Raw genomic sequence first — 16,342 nt, forward strand, 5'->3', positions numbered from 1 at the left:
AATAAAATTGTTGAGCAGAGTCAAATCTAAAATTGAGATATTCGACTTAGAAATTTGAGTTCCAGTCATATGAGAATATCTCCCACAAAAATGTGTTCAGTATGAAACAGTTAGCTTACCTGATTTACTCTGTTCAAGCTTATTTTGATCTGAAAACAAAGCCACAATCAAAATCATGTTAATATAAAATCAATCATGTTTTATGTTACAATGTTTCACATCTAATTTCATCACACTGATGAGAATTCACATATTTACAATCTCTATGGTTTTTAATTTTCTGTGATGAAAACAACGTGCAAGACCCTGAAAGATAACAAGGATGACTTTTGAAAGGTTTTCAAAGAAAAATCTTTGTTAAATCTCTATACAGTAATGTTATTATCATTGACATATATTCCTGTTAATACCAAGAATGTGTTTTATACCTCTATGTTTGAGCAGAATGCAGACCACAGTTGACAGAGCACAGAGAAGGAGCAGAGACAGGACCAAAGTCACGATGAAAGCTTCTTTCCAGGCACCTGCACACAGATATTAAACATGGACCAAATTCTTGTAAAATCCTCGTAAAACACAGATAGGCTTCCTAAGCATGTTCAATTCAGTTTTTGTGGAGGTGAGTGGATATTTGGATACAGTGCCTATAGAAGGTTGTCAATGCGTAAGTATTCACCCCCTTTGTTTAGTAAGCCTAAATGAGTTCAAAAGGAACATTTTATTTAAACAATCACATAATAAATTATACACTCTGTGTGAAATAATAGGGGTGTCATGATTTTTCATACATACAACATCTGTAAGGTCCCTCAGTCAAGTGTTGAATTTCAGGAACAGATTCAACTACAAAGGCCAGAGAGCTTTTCGAAAGCCTTGTTAAGAAGGGCAGTGATTGCTAGATGGGCAACAATAACAAATCAGACATTGAATATATCTGCATGGTCAAGATAATAATTATGATGTATTAAACCACCCAGACACATTAAATATGCAGTCATCCTTCTGAACTGAGCTGCAGAACAGGAAGAACACTCCTTAGGGATGTCACCATGGTGATTTTAAAACAGCAACAGAGTTCAATGGCTGTGATGGAAGAAAACTGAGGATAGATCAACAACATTGTAGTGACTCCACAATAATCTAAATGACAGAGTGAAAAGAAGAATACAAATATACAGAATATAAAAAATTATTCCCAAACCTGCATATGTATGTAACAAGGCACTAAAGTCATACTGCAAAAAAACACGGCAAAGGAATACATTACACGCCTAAATCCCTAGACCCACTTCAATTTGCGTACCGCCCCAATAGGTCCACAGACGATGCAATCGCCATCACACTGCACATGGCCCTATCCCACCTGGACAAGACGAATAGCTATGTGAGAATGCTGTTCATTGACTACAGCTCAGCATTCAACACCATAGTACCCTCCAAGCTCATCATTAAGCTTGAGGCCCTGGGTCTCAACCCCGCCCTGTGCAATTGGGTCGTGGACTTCCTGACAGGCCGCCCCCAGGTGGTGAGGTAGGAAACAACATCTCCACTTCGCTGATCCTCAACACTGGGGCCCCACAAGGGTGCGTGCTCAGCCCCCTCCTGTACTCCCTGTTCACCCATGACTGCGTGGCCATGCACGCCTCCAACTCAATCTTCAAGTTTGCAGTTGACACAACAGTAGTAGGCTTGACTACCAACAACGACGAGACAGCCTATAGGGAGGAGGTGAGGGCACTCAGAATGTGGTGTCAGGAAAACAACCTCTCACTCAATGTCGACAAAACAGAGGGAGTACCCCCCATCCACATCAATGGGACAGAAGTGGAGAAGGTGGAAAGTTTTAAGTTCCTTGGCGTACATATCACGGACAAACTGAAATGGTCCACCCACATAGACAGTGTGGTGAAGAGGCTGAACCTCAGGAGGCTGAAGAAATGTGGCTTGTCATCTAAAATCCACAAACTTTAACAGATGCACAATTGAGAGCACCCTGTCGGGCTGCATCACCGCCTGGTACGTCAACTGCACTGATCATAACCGCAGGGCACCCCAGACGGTGATGCAGTCTGCACAACGCATCAACAGGGGGCAAAATACCTGCCCACCAGATGTCACAGGAAGGCCAAAAAGATCATCAAGGTCAACAACCACCCGAGCCACTGCCTGTTCATCCCGCTACCAGAAGGTGAGGTCAGTACAGGTGCATCAAAGCTGGAACAGAGAGACTGAAAAATTGCTTCTATCTCAAGGCCATCAGACTGTTAAACAGCCATCATTAACACASTGAGGCTGCTGCCTACATACAGATTTGAAATCATTAGCCACTTTAATAAATGGATCACTAGTTGCAAAGAAAAAGCCCTATCTCAGACTGGCCAATAAAAATAAAAGATTGGCAAAAGAACAGACATTGGACAGAGGAACTCTGCCTATAAGGCCAGCATCCAGGASTCGCACTGTTCACGTTGAGACTGGTGTTTTGCAGGAACTATTTAATTAATCTGCRAGTTGAGGACTTGTGAGGTGTCTGTTTCTCAAACTAGACACTCAAATGTACTTGTCCTCTTGCTCAGTTGTGAACTGGGGCCTCCCACTCCTCTTTCAKGTCTGGTTAGAGCCAGTTTGCGCTGTTCTGTGAAGGGAGTAGTACACAGCATTGTACTAGATCTTCAGTTTCTTGGCAATTTCTCGCATGGAATAGCTTTCATTTCTCAGAACAAGAATAGACTGATGAGTTTCAGAAAATAGACTTTGTTTCTGGCCATGTTGAGCCTGTAATCAAACCCACATGCTGATGCTCCAGATACTCAACTACTCTGATCTAATGATCAATTAGCCTTTTAAAATGATAAACTTGGTGTCATGTGTGCTCCCTCTCCAGCTTCTAGGTCACCAGCCTGCTCGTTATGGTGCACACCTGTCACCATCGTTACGCGCACCTGCACGTCATCACTCACCTGGACTCCATCACTTCCCTGATTACCTTTCGTATATATGTCACTCCCTTTGGTTCCTTCCCCAGGCGTTATTGTTTCTGTTCTGTGTCATGTCTGTGCGTTGTTCGTGTTTTCTTGTTTTGTACTATGTTATGTATATTTATTAAAACACTCACTCCCTGAACTTGCTTCCCATCTCTCAGAGCCATCGTTACACTTGGATTAGCTAACACAACGTGCCATTGGAACACAGGAGTGATGGATGCTGATAATGGGCCTCTGTAGATATTCCATAAAAAATCTGCCGTTTCCAGCTACAACAGTCATTTACAACATTTAACAATGTCTACACTGTATTTCTGATCAATTTGATGCCATTTTAATGGACAAAAATGTGGGCTTTTCTTTCAAAAACAAGGACATTTCTAAGTGACACAACTTTTGAACGGTAGTGTATATATTCTTATTCCATTCCTTTACTTACATTTGTGAGTATTAGGTAGTTGTTGTGGAATTGTTAGATTACTTGTTAGATATTGCTGCACTGTTGGAACTAGAAGCACAAGAATTTCACTACACCCGCAATAACATCTGCTAACCATGTGTATGTGACCAATAAAATTTGATTTGTGGTGTTTCTAACATGTATTGACTCAGGGGGGTGAAGACTTATCTAATAAAGTTACTGTATATTAGTGTTTCATTTTTCATTAATCGCTGAAAAAAATTATTGCATTTTTCTTCCACTTTGATATTCAAGTATTTTGTGTCGATCATTGACAAAAGGCAATTAAATCCATTCTAATCCCACTTTGTAAAATGTGAAGAGGTCCAAGGGGGTGTGGTCTTTCTACAGGCACTGTATGTGGATATTTGACTCTACTCTTTTCATTGTTATTTCAATATTGATTAATGTACTGCATTGAGGGAGCTAGCACATAAGCATTTCACTGCACCTTTTATACCTGCTGTAAACTGTGTGTGATGAATACATTTGATTTGATATGCTGTTTGTGTAGAAGACACACTTACCAGGTTTGTGAGGAAGGACTCTACTCTCTCTCTTCTCTTCCTCAGACAGAGAGATTGTACAGGAGAGCCAATCTGAGTCTGAGGGAGGGTACAGCAGCCAACTACTGACACTCAACAATCCCTGAGAATCTGTTACAGAGAGAAGGGAGTGATACACAACCATTTATTATGAGAGATTCACTCATAGATACATTTTTTTGAATCATTAAAATTGCACAGTGCCTGGTTTCTTAAGACTAGAATTACAGAGGTTATCAGCCTCTAAGTTCTCGCTAGAGAACGTGCTGTCGGGTGTCCTCTTCATCCTACATATCAGATTCATATACTGTGTTATTAGGGGCGTGACAACCTGGCTGTGTTCGTAAATGTAGCCTTAAATTGACAGTTACTTGTGATCGGAAAAAACGGAAGTGTTTTTTATGCCTAACTAGATGTTGGCAAAATGTCTCATCTCCCTGTAGGCTAAAAGACCAAAAAAGCACAATGGTCTTGGCTCCTTAAGTTAGGAATCGGTGTGAAAAAGTAAACAGGTTCTATAAACTTTTCTGTTTGTGATTTTAAAATTCTGACAACCGAGCAATGTAAAATATAACTATTTAGGGGGATAAACTTGCTTTCAAAATGGTAGATGTATTTTTATTACAAAATCAAATGGCAGGGGACGCTATGTCGGTTCTAGTGTTGAGGCTAAGTTCATCGTTAAAACCATTGTACAAGCATCGTTATATCTCTGAGCTGTTTCCTAAAACCATCGTTACTTAATTAAGTTGCAATTGAAAACAATCGTAAGTTAACAACTGACTCAGACCACACGAAGAACAGGTACATTTGTTTTTAGATTATGTTTTGCCCTCCCACGAATTTCAAATACTAAGTTTACAATATCTTTGCAATTGTTACAAACAAGTGAAGGATACTTAAAAAAAAAAAAGAAAACCGAGATCTCTGCATTGTAAAGTAAATAGGCATAGGCTGCATAGTCCTAGATTCGTATTGCATATTCAATCAATTGAGTAATATTTTGGTATTGCAGGCTAAAGTCCTTTTTACGTCAATATATTTCATTTTGTGTAACAACATTATTATTATTCAGTGAGCTCCAAAAGTATTGGACATTTTTGTTGTTGTTTTGGCCCTTTACTAACAGGGCAAAATGATACAATGAATATGAGGTTGAAGTGCAGACTGCCAGCTTTAATTTGAGGGTATTGGCATCCATATTGGGTGAAGCGTTTAGAAATTACAGCACTTATGGTATAATGCCACCCCATTTTAGGGGAAATTGGCTTATATGTGTAATAAAGTAGTAAAACGTTTTTTTTTTTAAGTAGTAAGAAGTATTTGCTCCCATATTAATAGCATGCAATGATTGCATCAAACTTGTGATTTTTAATGTGTACTGAACAAAAATATAAACGCAACATGCAACAGGTCATATAAGGATATCAGTCAGTTGAAATAAATAAATATGGCCATAATCTATGCATTTCACATGACTGGGAATACAGATATGCATCTGTTGGTCACAGACACCTTTAAAAAAGCTAGGGGCGTTGATCAGAAAACCAGGGCCGGATAAATGTTGGGGCTTACCGGGGATGAAGCCCCGGGGCTCAGGCCCGTTGGCGGCCCAAGAGGCAGCAGAAAAATAAATAAATAAATATTATAATTGAGGAAATACAGTGCATTCGGAAAGAATTCAGACCCCTTGACTTTTTCCACATTTTGTTACGTTACAACGTTATTCAATCTACACACAATACTCCATTATGAAAAAGCAAAAACAGGTTATTAGACAAGGTAAACATTAAAACTGTCACGTTCCTGACCTGTTTTCTGTTAGTTTTGTATGTGTTAGTTGGTCAGGACGTGAGTTTGGGTGGGCAGTCTATGTTTTCTGTTTCTATGTTGGTTTTTGGGTACCTGATGTGGCTCTCAATTAGAGGCAGGTGTTTTTCATTTTCCTCTGATTGAGAGTCATATTAAGGTAGGTGTTTTCACACTGTTTGTTTGTGGGTGGTTGTCTCCTGTGTCTGTGTTTGTCGCGCCACACGGGACTGTCTCGGTTTGTTTGTCAGTTCGTTATTTTGTGTAGTCTGTTTTCCCTGTTCGTGCGTTCTTCGTTACATGTAAGTTCTTACGTTCAGGTCAGTCTACTTTCGTTTTGTTATTTTGTTTCTATTCAAGTGTTCGTCGTGTTTTCGGTTTTGTTTAAATAAATATCATGTCATACTTTCACGCTGCGCCTTGGTCGAATCACTACTCCTCCTCTTCGTATGAAGAACACCGTTACAAAAACTGAAATATCACATTTACCTAAGTATTCAGACCCTTTACTCAGCACTTTGTTGAAGCATCTTTGGCAGCGATTACAGGCTCAAGTCTACTTGGGTATGACATTACAAGCATGGCACACCTGTATTTGGGGAGTTTCTCCCATTCTCTGCAGATCCTCTCAAGCTCTGTCAGGTTGGACGGGGAGCGTCGCTGCACAGCTATTTTCAGGTCTCTCCAGTGATGTCCGATCAGGTTCAAGTCCGGGCTCTGGATGGGCCACTCAAGGGCATTCAGAGACTTGTCCCGAATCCACTCCTGCATTGTCTTGGCTGTGTGCTTAAGGTCATTATCCTGTTGGAATGTGAACCTTCGCCCACAGTTTGAGGTCCTGAGCGATCTAGAGCAGGTTTTCATCAAGGATATCTCTATACTATGCTCCGTTCATCTTTCCCTCAACCCTGACTAGTCTCCCTGCCCCTGACAAACATCCCCACAGCATGATGCTGCCACCACCACGCTTCACTGTATGGATGTTGCCAGGTTTCCTCCAGACGTGATCCTTGGCATTCAGGCCAAAGAGTTCAATCTTGGTTTCATCAGACCAGAGAATCTTGTATATCATGGTCTGAGAGTCTTTAGGTGCCATTTGGCAAACTCCAAGCGGGCTGTCATGTGCCTTTTACTGACGAGTGGCTTCCATCTGGCCACTCTACCATAAAGGCCTGATTGGTGGAGTGCTACAGAGATGGTTGTCCTTCTGGAAGGTTCTCCCATCCCCACAGAGGAACTCTGGAGCTCTTTCAGAGTGACCATTGGGTTCTTGGTCACATTTCTGACCAAGCCCCTTCTGCCCCGATTGCTCAGCTCTAGGAAGAGTCTTGGTGGTTCCAAACTTTTGTTCTTGGAGTCCTTCAATGCTGTTGACATTTTTTGGTACCCTTCCCCAGATCTGTGCCTCGACACAATCCTTTCATGGAGCTCGACGGACAATACCTTCGACCAAATGGAATGTTTTTTGCTCTGAGAAGCACTTTCAACTGTGGGACCTTATATAGACAGGTGTGTGCCTTTCCAAATCATGTCCAATAAATTGAATTTACCACAGGTGGACTCCAATCAAGTTGTAGAAACATCTCAATGACGATCAATGTAAACAGGATGCACCGGAGCTCAATTTCGAGTCTCATACCAAAGGGTCTGAATACTTATGTAAATAAGGTATCTGTTTTTTTGTGTTTTTTTAATACATTTTAAAAAAAATCTAAAAACCTGTTTTCGCTTTGCCATTAAGGGGTATTGTGTGTAGACTGATTAGGCAAAAAATGTCATCAATTTTAGAATAAGGCTGTGACGTAACAAAATGTGGAAAAACGGAAAGGGGTCTGAATACTTTCAGTGAATTTATCCCAAAACATTTGGTCCCCTAAAATGGGGTAGACTATGTACAAAAAGTGCTGGAATTTCTAAACGGTTCACCCGATATGGATGAATATTGTCAGCAGTAATCTGAGGCTGTTTACACTTTAACCTCATAATCATTGTGTTCAATTCCAAAGTGCTGGAGTAGAGCGAAAATAAATAAAAATGTCACTGTCCCAATACTTTGGAGCTCACTGTATTATAGACTAAGGCATTAGAATATTCCTCCTCAATATCAGTCGTCTGTGTTCATTCTAATGTTAAGGTAAGAATTTGAATAGAGAAAACTGATCTGGGAGCAGCGTTGCCTTTCTTTCAACCCTATCATTATCGACACTCCAATGACACACTTAGAGAACGTTCTCCCTGCGTGGTGTTTTGGGAAACGGATGTTAGGCCTACATCTTTGGCCATTGTTTTAACTGGGGTGATGATCTATTACTGTCTATGTAATTACCTGAGGTGAAGAGTACTTGTTCATTTTTTATCTCGGCCTCCTCTTTGTTTCTCCAGGTGAGTTTAGGTTGTGGTGACCAGCCCTCTGATGAACAGGTAACGTTCATCTGACCTCCTCCTCCACTGGTCACAGAGAGAACTGGTGCGCTGCCTGTCACTGATAGAGAGATAAGGGAGTGTGGAGGGAAACTACAATGATGTAGTCTAAACAACAATTGTGAGAAACGATTGTATCACATTTTCCTATGGATTACTTTGAAGTTGTAAAAGTAAGTGCCACCTTATTGTGAGTATTCTATATTTTATGTAGAGTTTGGTGCAGTATTGCAGATGTAAAATCAGGTTTAAACCGTTTCAGCCATAAGCCTCTTACCATTCATTGAGAGATACACATGGGCCTTTTCATACCACCTTTCATTGCTGACATGGCACACATACTCTCCCCTGTCTTCCAGTGTGACCCTCTCCAGTGTCAGGGACACATTCCCTCTATCCCCCCAGTTAGAGACACCCTGCCCCTGTACCGGGGGTCCACAGGGCCCTCCTGGATCTTGTGATCTTTGTACAACAAGGCAGGTCTGTTGGAGTTCTCGGACCGGTACCAGCGCACCTCCAATGGCTCAACATTGAAGATAGGTGAGAGTTCACAAGGTAGAGTGACAGAGGCGTTCAACCGGGTCAAAATGGGACCATTAGGAACCGTCAAGGTGAAGACCTCTGGGGCTGGGTATAGGGGGAAAGAAATAAGAACGTATGATGAAGAATACTCATTCAAGTCCTGTTAGGTCTTAAATAACCAAGAGATTGTTTTAGTGGGTAACTGGAAACTAATGTAATTAACAGAGTAAACATTCTCACCAGGTTTTTGAGCTGTGATGGTAACGGTGAAAGCAGACAGTATCAGCACCCTGAGCAATACCCCTGTGTTGAAGAAAGAGGACAACACTGTTACATTACCCAGCTAAATGGATTAATAAATCAAACAGTCCTATGAAGTTCACATCCCTGATCTAGCAAATGATCAGCTACAGAGACTAATGAATAATGATTGAGAGGCTGAATTTTTTACTTTCAGACATAGTCTAGCTGTACTATTTTGTTTACGTTATCATGCCAAGTCATAAAAAAGGTTGGTCAATCTTTTTTTACTTCTCCTTTATTAAACCAGTTAGGCCAGTTGAGAACAAGTTCTCATTTACAACTGCGACCTGGCAATATAGCAATYAACATTGGACTCACTGATTCTACATAGAACATACACTGTAGAAAACCATTATAATAGAAGCTGACTGATGTGAAGTTAATGTGATACCATGTAAAGCAGTATGTGATAACATGAAACTACACAAGTGATCCAAAAACAAGTTTTCACATGATTTTACATGTGAAATTTCARGTGAAATCATGTGATTTTCTGTAAGTGSAGGGAGACAAATAAGAACACCKTTATTCAACAATAAKAGGAAGGGTGGTAATCACACAGCATTATTAAATGCTTGTGTACCTGATTGCATGGTCCCTCCACCTTCATTTCCTGTTATTATGCGGTTAAAAATGGACAGGATCTTCTGGTAATCAAGTAGATTAATGGCTGAATCTGAATATCATAGTATATTTAAATAATCATTCAAATAATTATTCTTATACCTTGTAGACAAGTGTTAATAGACCAGCGAGAAAAATAGGGAGTCTGTCCACTCCTTCCTTAGAGTATGTCAAAGTGAAAATTGTACAATTGATGCTGCTGCTCTTGCTTTTCACGAAAGTGGTGCGTGAAGCTTGCTGTTGTTGCCGGCCAATCACAAGTCATCAAAGCATCGCTATAGTAAAAGAGCCAAGTTAGGAGATACAGGTAATTACAAAAATAAAGGAAACACCGACATTAAGTTTTATAATGGGAAAAACGGCAAATTCAGAAAATGTGTCTAAGTTCATAAACCCCTCGAACTTGTTGTTGGACTGTGTCAAAGTGCAGGCCTCTCTCACTTAGGGAGAGCAAGGTAGAGCTAGAGCGAACGCTATGTCACAGGGTTATACAGTCCCCCACTCACTGCAGCGCTATATAGAACTTTATGGAATGACACAAATCTACCAAAAAAAATAAACGTTCTGTCACAGTGATAATTCTACATTCGGGAAGTCAAATCAATTGTGAGATATGGCATATACATTTTATGTGATAAATGTGGGTCTCGGGTTCACAATTTGATATCTGAGATCTAACATGGTCATAKCATGGAGATTTAAAAAAATATATATTTCACCTTTATTTTACCAGGTAGGCAAGTTCTCATTTGCAACTACGACCTGGCAAATGATGGGCATACCATGGATTATTTTGCTCTTTTGATTTGAACATTAAGACCCCCTGGATTTGGCATTTACTACTATAGCCCATATGCATTTGACATTTTAGTCATTTAGCAGACACTCTAATCCAGAGCGATTTACAGGAGCAATTAGGTTTCAGTGCCTTTCTCAAGGACATATCGGCAGATTTTTCACCTTGTCAGCTCGGGGATTCGAACCAGCGATGTTTCGGTAACTGGCTCAACGCTCTTACAAGCTAGGCTACCTGCTTCCATAGAAATGCATTGAATAACACATTAATAAATGGCAAAACAGACAGTCAAAAAACATTTATCATAAGGTTTTGAAGTGTCTGTACTATACCTAGGAGATAAGAAAGCAGCATCGTTGAATACTCATTTCTGATTGGCTAGAAGGGCATTCTACAAAGGACAATGCTTAGCTCTATTCCGTTTATTTTTATCCAAAAAAATGACAAGCATACCCCTAACATGACGCATCCACCACCATGCTTGAAAATATGAAGAGTGGATCTCAGTGTTGTGGGGATTTCCCCAAAACACTTTCTATTCAGGACAAAGATTTAATTTCTTAACCACATTTTTTGTTTTGAAGTATTAATTTAGTGCCTTATTGCAAACAAGATGTATGTTTAAAATGTGTGTATTATGTACAGGCTTCCTTTTCACCCTGTCATTTGTGTTATTATTCTGGATCATCTACAATGTTGTTGATCCATCCTCAGTTATCTCCTATCACAGCCATTAAACACTGTAAAAAATCAAAATAATAATAATTGCACAATGCTCAAAGGTTGCCCTTCTTTGCGAACCATTGGAAAACCTTCCTGTTCTTTGTGCTTGAATCTGTGCTTGAAATTCACTGCTTGACTAAAGGACCATACATATAATTGTATGTGTGGGGTACAGAGATGGTGTAGTGATTTAAAAAACCTTTTAAACACTATTATTGCACACAGAGTGAGTCCTTGCAACTTATTATGTAACTTGTTAAACACATTTTTACTCCTGAACTTATTTAGGCTTGCCATGACAAAAAATATTTTTTGACTCAAGACATTTGGTCTTTTCCTTTTTATTTTATTTGTAAACATTTCTAAAAAAATAATTCCACTTTGGCATTATGAGTTATTGTGTGTAGATCATTGACACAACATCTACATTTAAACCATTTAAAATTCAGGCTATAATACAACAAAATGTGCCAAAAGTCAAGGGGTGTGAATACTTTCTGATGGCACTGTAGCTACCCATTCCACATTGTCTACACAAGCATAGTGCAGTCTTCAGTCACTTACCATTTACTGTGAGGAAGACACTGGCCTTTTCATACCACTGTGAATTACTGACACGGCACAAATACTTCCTGTCTTCCAGTGTGACCTTCTCCAGTGTCAGGGACACGTTCCCCCTCTCCAGCCCCCCAGTTAGAGACACCATGCCCCTGTACTGAGGGTTCACAGGGCCCTCCTGGATTGTGTGATCTTTGTACAACTTGGCAGGTCAGTTGAAGTCACCGGACCAGTACCAGTGCACCTCCAATCTCTCAGCATTAAAGAGAGGATAGAGATAGAGCAGTTCCACCGGGTAAAGAACGGAACATGAGGGACCCACAAGGTGAATACCGCTGGGGTAGGAGGGAGATGTAGTGCTTGTAAGAGGAAGTGCAAATAATGCATTTAAATTGGGCATTATAACACATTGATTCACAAGGCTTTATAAAGCCTGATCTGAATCCTCTATGACTATGGTTATAGATGTTGATGAGCAGTTATTACTACCTGTGTGGTGCATTGTAATTCATTATGTATTGCTCATAAGGCATACATATGCTTATGGATTATGAAGAGGAAAAGTGTAGGAGCTGTTGCAACTAGCAAACAGTTGATATGCTCACCAGGACTTTGAGCTGCCATGAGGACTGTGAGAGCTGCCAGTATCAAACTCAGCCACACTGTCGTAAAGATCAGAACATCACTGTGATGACAATATCATCATGACTGCAGGTATTAGAAGTTTAATCTATTGCGCCATTAAACACAGGGTGCAATATTCAGTATGTTGCACATCCCTTAATGTGACCCTGGTCTATTCGTTCAATTCCACATTGTGTCTCAAAGCTAAAACCAGTAGGTAATACAACCAATGTGTAGGAACCCTTGATTAATTAGACTGTGTTATGCTGTGCTTTGGACCTTGGGCTGTTGGATAAGTCTTATCTTATAACTGCTATTATTACTGCTTTAAAAACGTACACAATGGGAGCCTTTGTTGAAATATACAGTCGCTAGTGAAAGTCTACACACCCCTTGCAGTCTTCACATTATTCTGCCTTAAAATTCAATGTAAAAAGGGATTGGTTTAGATGTTTTCCTACCCATCTACACAACCTACTCCACATTTTCAAAGTGAAGAAAAGTTATAGAAGATGTTCCTAATTAATGAAAAATGAAAATGTATTGACACCCAGAGTTAATACTTGGTGGAAGCACTTTAGGCAGCCATTACAGCTGTGAATCATGTTGAATAAGATGTTACTAACCTTGCACAACTCTTAGGGCAACATACAGTTTATCCAATGTTTTTGTCAAAATTGGCACATTGGGCCAGTAACCCGAAAGGTTGCTGGTTCGAATCCTACGCTGACTAGGTAAAAAATCTGTCGATGTGCACTTCAGCAAGGTGCTTAAACCCTAATTTCTCCTGTAAGTCGCTCTGGATAAGAGCGTCTACTAAAACGTCAAATGTAATGCTCAACCTCAGTCAATTTGGTTGGGAATTATTGATGACAGCAATATTCAAACTTTGTCTCATATTGTCCAGCATTAAGTCAGGACTAACAAAATCTCCAGTCCCTGCCGGTGACAAGCATAGCCATAACATGATGCTGCCACCATTTACTCCACATTACTGGCCTGTATAACACAGTGAAAAGGAAGCCTGTGTTACAAAATCCACTCCAAAGTCCATGTAAACAGTGAAAACCTGACCCTGGGAAAGTTGTATTATTCAGCGGGACAATTACACAAATGTTAATGCCAAAGACAGAACATAGTGACTTTCCAAGAGGTGTTGAGTGTTCCTCAGTGGTCTAGTCTCAGTCCTGACTTAAATTTGCTTAAAATCTGTTTAAATATTGCTGTCCATCAATGACTCCCAACTAAATTTACAGAGCTCTAGCAATTTTGAGATAAACAATAGATATGTGTTGCCCTAACAGTTGTGCGAAGTAGAATTTTATTCTAAATGATTCACAGCTGTGATGGCTATCAAAGGTGCTTCCACCAAGTATGTATGAAGACATTTACAATCAAGACGTGTGTAATGAATACTCAGGGATAAAAAGGTGTAGATTCACATGCAGAGCGCAGCAGGTGTTTATTCACCTTTGCAGAAGCAGGAAACGTGGTCACAGGCAGGCAATGGTCATGCACAGGTAGGCAAACAGGCAGGTGAATCAAAACTAGGACTGAAGGATATAACTGGTTCTCAGAAACAAGCTAGGAAAAGGCTTAGTAGAGTCAAAACGAGCAATACCTCACAAAGGCACAAACAGAATGAATTGAACTAAATAAGGAGCTGTTGAGACCAGGTGAGAAACTAACACAGGTGAAATCAATGAACAAAAATGAAAGACAGGGCTACGTTCAATAACACAATGAAAGAGGGCTACGTTCAAGAACACAACAAAACAGGTTGATTGACACAACGAACACAAAGTTGACTAAGAAAATAAATACAGAGCATTACAACATGTTATTGGTTTGAGTTTTTTAAATTAATTTAGCAATGTTTATATGATTTTCTTTCACTTTTAAAATATGGAGTAGGTTGTATATTTATTTCCTTTTTAGATTAAATTTTAAGACGGCAGAATGTGAATACTTTCACTAGGCATTGTATGTATCCTCCATTGAAATGATTTATCTGTCAGAGTGTGCGCAACTCGTCGAAGGAAGTCAGGTGCAGGAGAGCAGAGATGAGTGAACAGGCACACTTTATTCAGGCAGAGGAAAACAGCCGGACGCAACTGCGTCGCAACACTCCAGCCCAAGGAAAAAAGCGATAGCGCACAAATTACACAAATAGGTACAAATAACAAAACCACGTGTTACAACAATACCCGGCGCAAAACCAGCCTGTAGCGTCACACACCATATACAACTACCATTCAACATTTGAGTCGCTTAGAAATGTCCTATTTTGGAAAGAAAGCAATTTTTTGTCATTAAAATGACCATCAAATTGATCATAAATACAGTGTAGACATTGTTAATGTCTGTAAATTACTATTGTAGCTGGAATCGGCTGATCTACCATAGGCGTAGAGGCCCATTATCAGCAACTCCTCGTGTTCCAAGTGGCACGTTGTGTTAGCTAATCCTAGTTGTATCATTTTTAAAAGGCTAATTGATCATTAGAAAACCCTTTTGCAATTATGTTAGCACAGCTGAAAACTGTAAAAAAAAAAAAAAAAAATGGCCATCTTTAGACTAGTTCCGTATCTGGAGCATCAGCATTTGTAGGTTTCGATTACAGACTCAAATGGCCAGAGAAAAAAAAAGCACTTTCTTTCTGAACACTCATCCGTCTATTCTTGTTCTGAGAAATGAAGGCTATTCATTGCGATAAATTGCCAAGATACTGAAAACTCGTACAACTCTGTGTACTACTCCCTTCACAGAACAGCGCAAACTGGATCTAACTAGAATAGAAAGAGGAGTGGGAGGCCCTGGTGCACAACTGAGCAAGAGGACATGTACATTAGAGTGTATAGTTTGAGAAACAGACGCCTCACAAGTCCTCAACTAGCAGCTTCATTAAATAGTACCCGCAAAACACCAGTCTCACCTCAACTGTGAAGAGGCGAATCCTGGATGCTGGCCTTCGAGGCAGAGTTGCAACGGAAAAAACAATATCTCAGACAGACCAATAAAAATAAATATTAAGATGGGCAAAAGATTACAGACACTGAACAGAGGGATTCTGCCAAGAATGCTTGATTCTCATGGTCAGAGTTCTTTTGGTGCCATTTGGCAAACTCCAAGCGGGCTGTCATGCGCTTTTTACTGAGGGGTGTCTTCCGTCCGGCCACTCTACCATAAAGGCTGATTGGTGGAATGCTGCAGAGATGGTGGTCTTTCTGGAAGGTTCTCCCTTCTCCACAGAGAAACTCTGAAGCGCTGTCAGAGTGACAATCAGGTTCTTGGTCACCACCCTGAATGCTTGCAGGTTGGCAGGCGGCCAGCTCTAGGAAGAGTCTTGGTGGTTCCAAAACTTCTTCCATTTAGAATGATGGAGGCCACTGTGTTTTTGGGACTCTCAATGCTGCAGAAAAAGTTTTTGTACTCTTCCCCAGATCTGTGCCTCTACACAATCCTGTTTCTGAGCTCTATCGACAATTCCTCTCCATGGCTTGGTTTTTTGCTCTGACATGCACTGTCAACTGTGGGACCGAATATAGACAGGTGTGTGCTTTTTTCCAAATCATGTCCAATCAATTGCATTTACCACAGGTGGACTCAATCAAGTTGAATAAACATCCAAGGATGATCAATGTAAACAGGATGCACCTGAGCTCAATTTCGAGTCATATAACAACAGGTCTGAATACTTATATAAATAATGTTTGTTTTTTATTTGTAATAATGTGCAAAAATGTCTAAACTTGTTTTCACTTTGTCATTATGGGGTATCGGTCCCTCTCTTTGTTCGGGCGGCGTTCGGCGGTCGACGTCACCGGTCTTCTAGCCATCGCCGCTCCACCTTCATTTTCCATTTGTTTTGTCTTGTTTTTCCCGCACACCTGGTTTACATCCCCTCTTTACTCTACGTGTTTATTATCCTCTGTTCCCCCAGTCTGTGTGTGGTATTGCGTTCGTTACGTGA

The 16,342-nt window shown here is 40.3% G+C and overlaps 2 protein-coding genes across 3 annotated transcripts in view; both read right to left on the minus strand.

The window, feature by feature from the left end:
- The window catches only part of LOC112069269 (butyrophilin subfamily 1 member A1-like), a 65,549-nt gene that overhangs the window by 38,664 nt on the left and 10,543 nt on the right, over window positions 1-16,342 (minus strand). The gene's annotated exons all lie outside the window — the stretch shown is intronic.
- LOC139024075 (putative selection and upkeep of intraepithelial T-cells protein 1 homolog) lies at window positions 97-11,893 on the minus strand. The gene is made up of 7 exons (XM_070438475.1): window positions 11,752-11,893; window positions 8,497-8,733; window positions 8,125-8,280; window positions 3,972-4,100; window positions 429-524; window positions 259-306; window positions 97-149 (listed from the first exon to the last, which is right to left on the minus strand). Exons 1-7 carry the CDS (start codon window positions 11,891-11,893, stop codon window positions 97-99), a joined length of 861 nt encoding a protein of 286 aa, XP_070294576.1.

The sequence above is a fragment of the Salvelinus sp. IW2-2015 genome, unplaced genomic scaffold (assembly GCF_002910315.2).
Source record: "Salvelinus sp. IW2-2015 unplaced genomic scaffold, ASM291031v2 Un_scaffold959, whole genome shotgun sequence".
NCBI lineage: Eukaryota > Metazoa > Chordata > Actinopteri > Salmoniformes > Salmonidae > Salvelinus > Salvelinus sp. IW2-2015.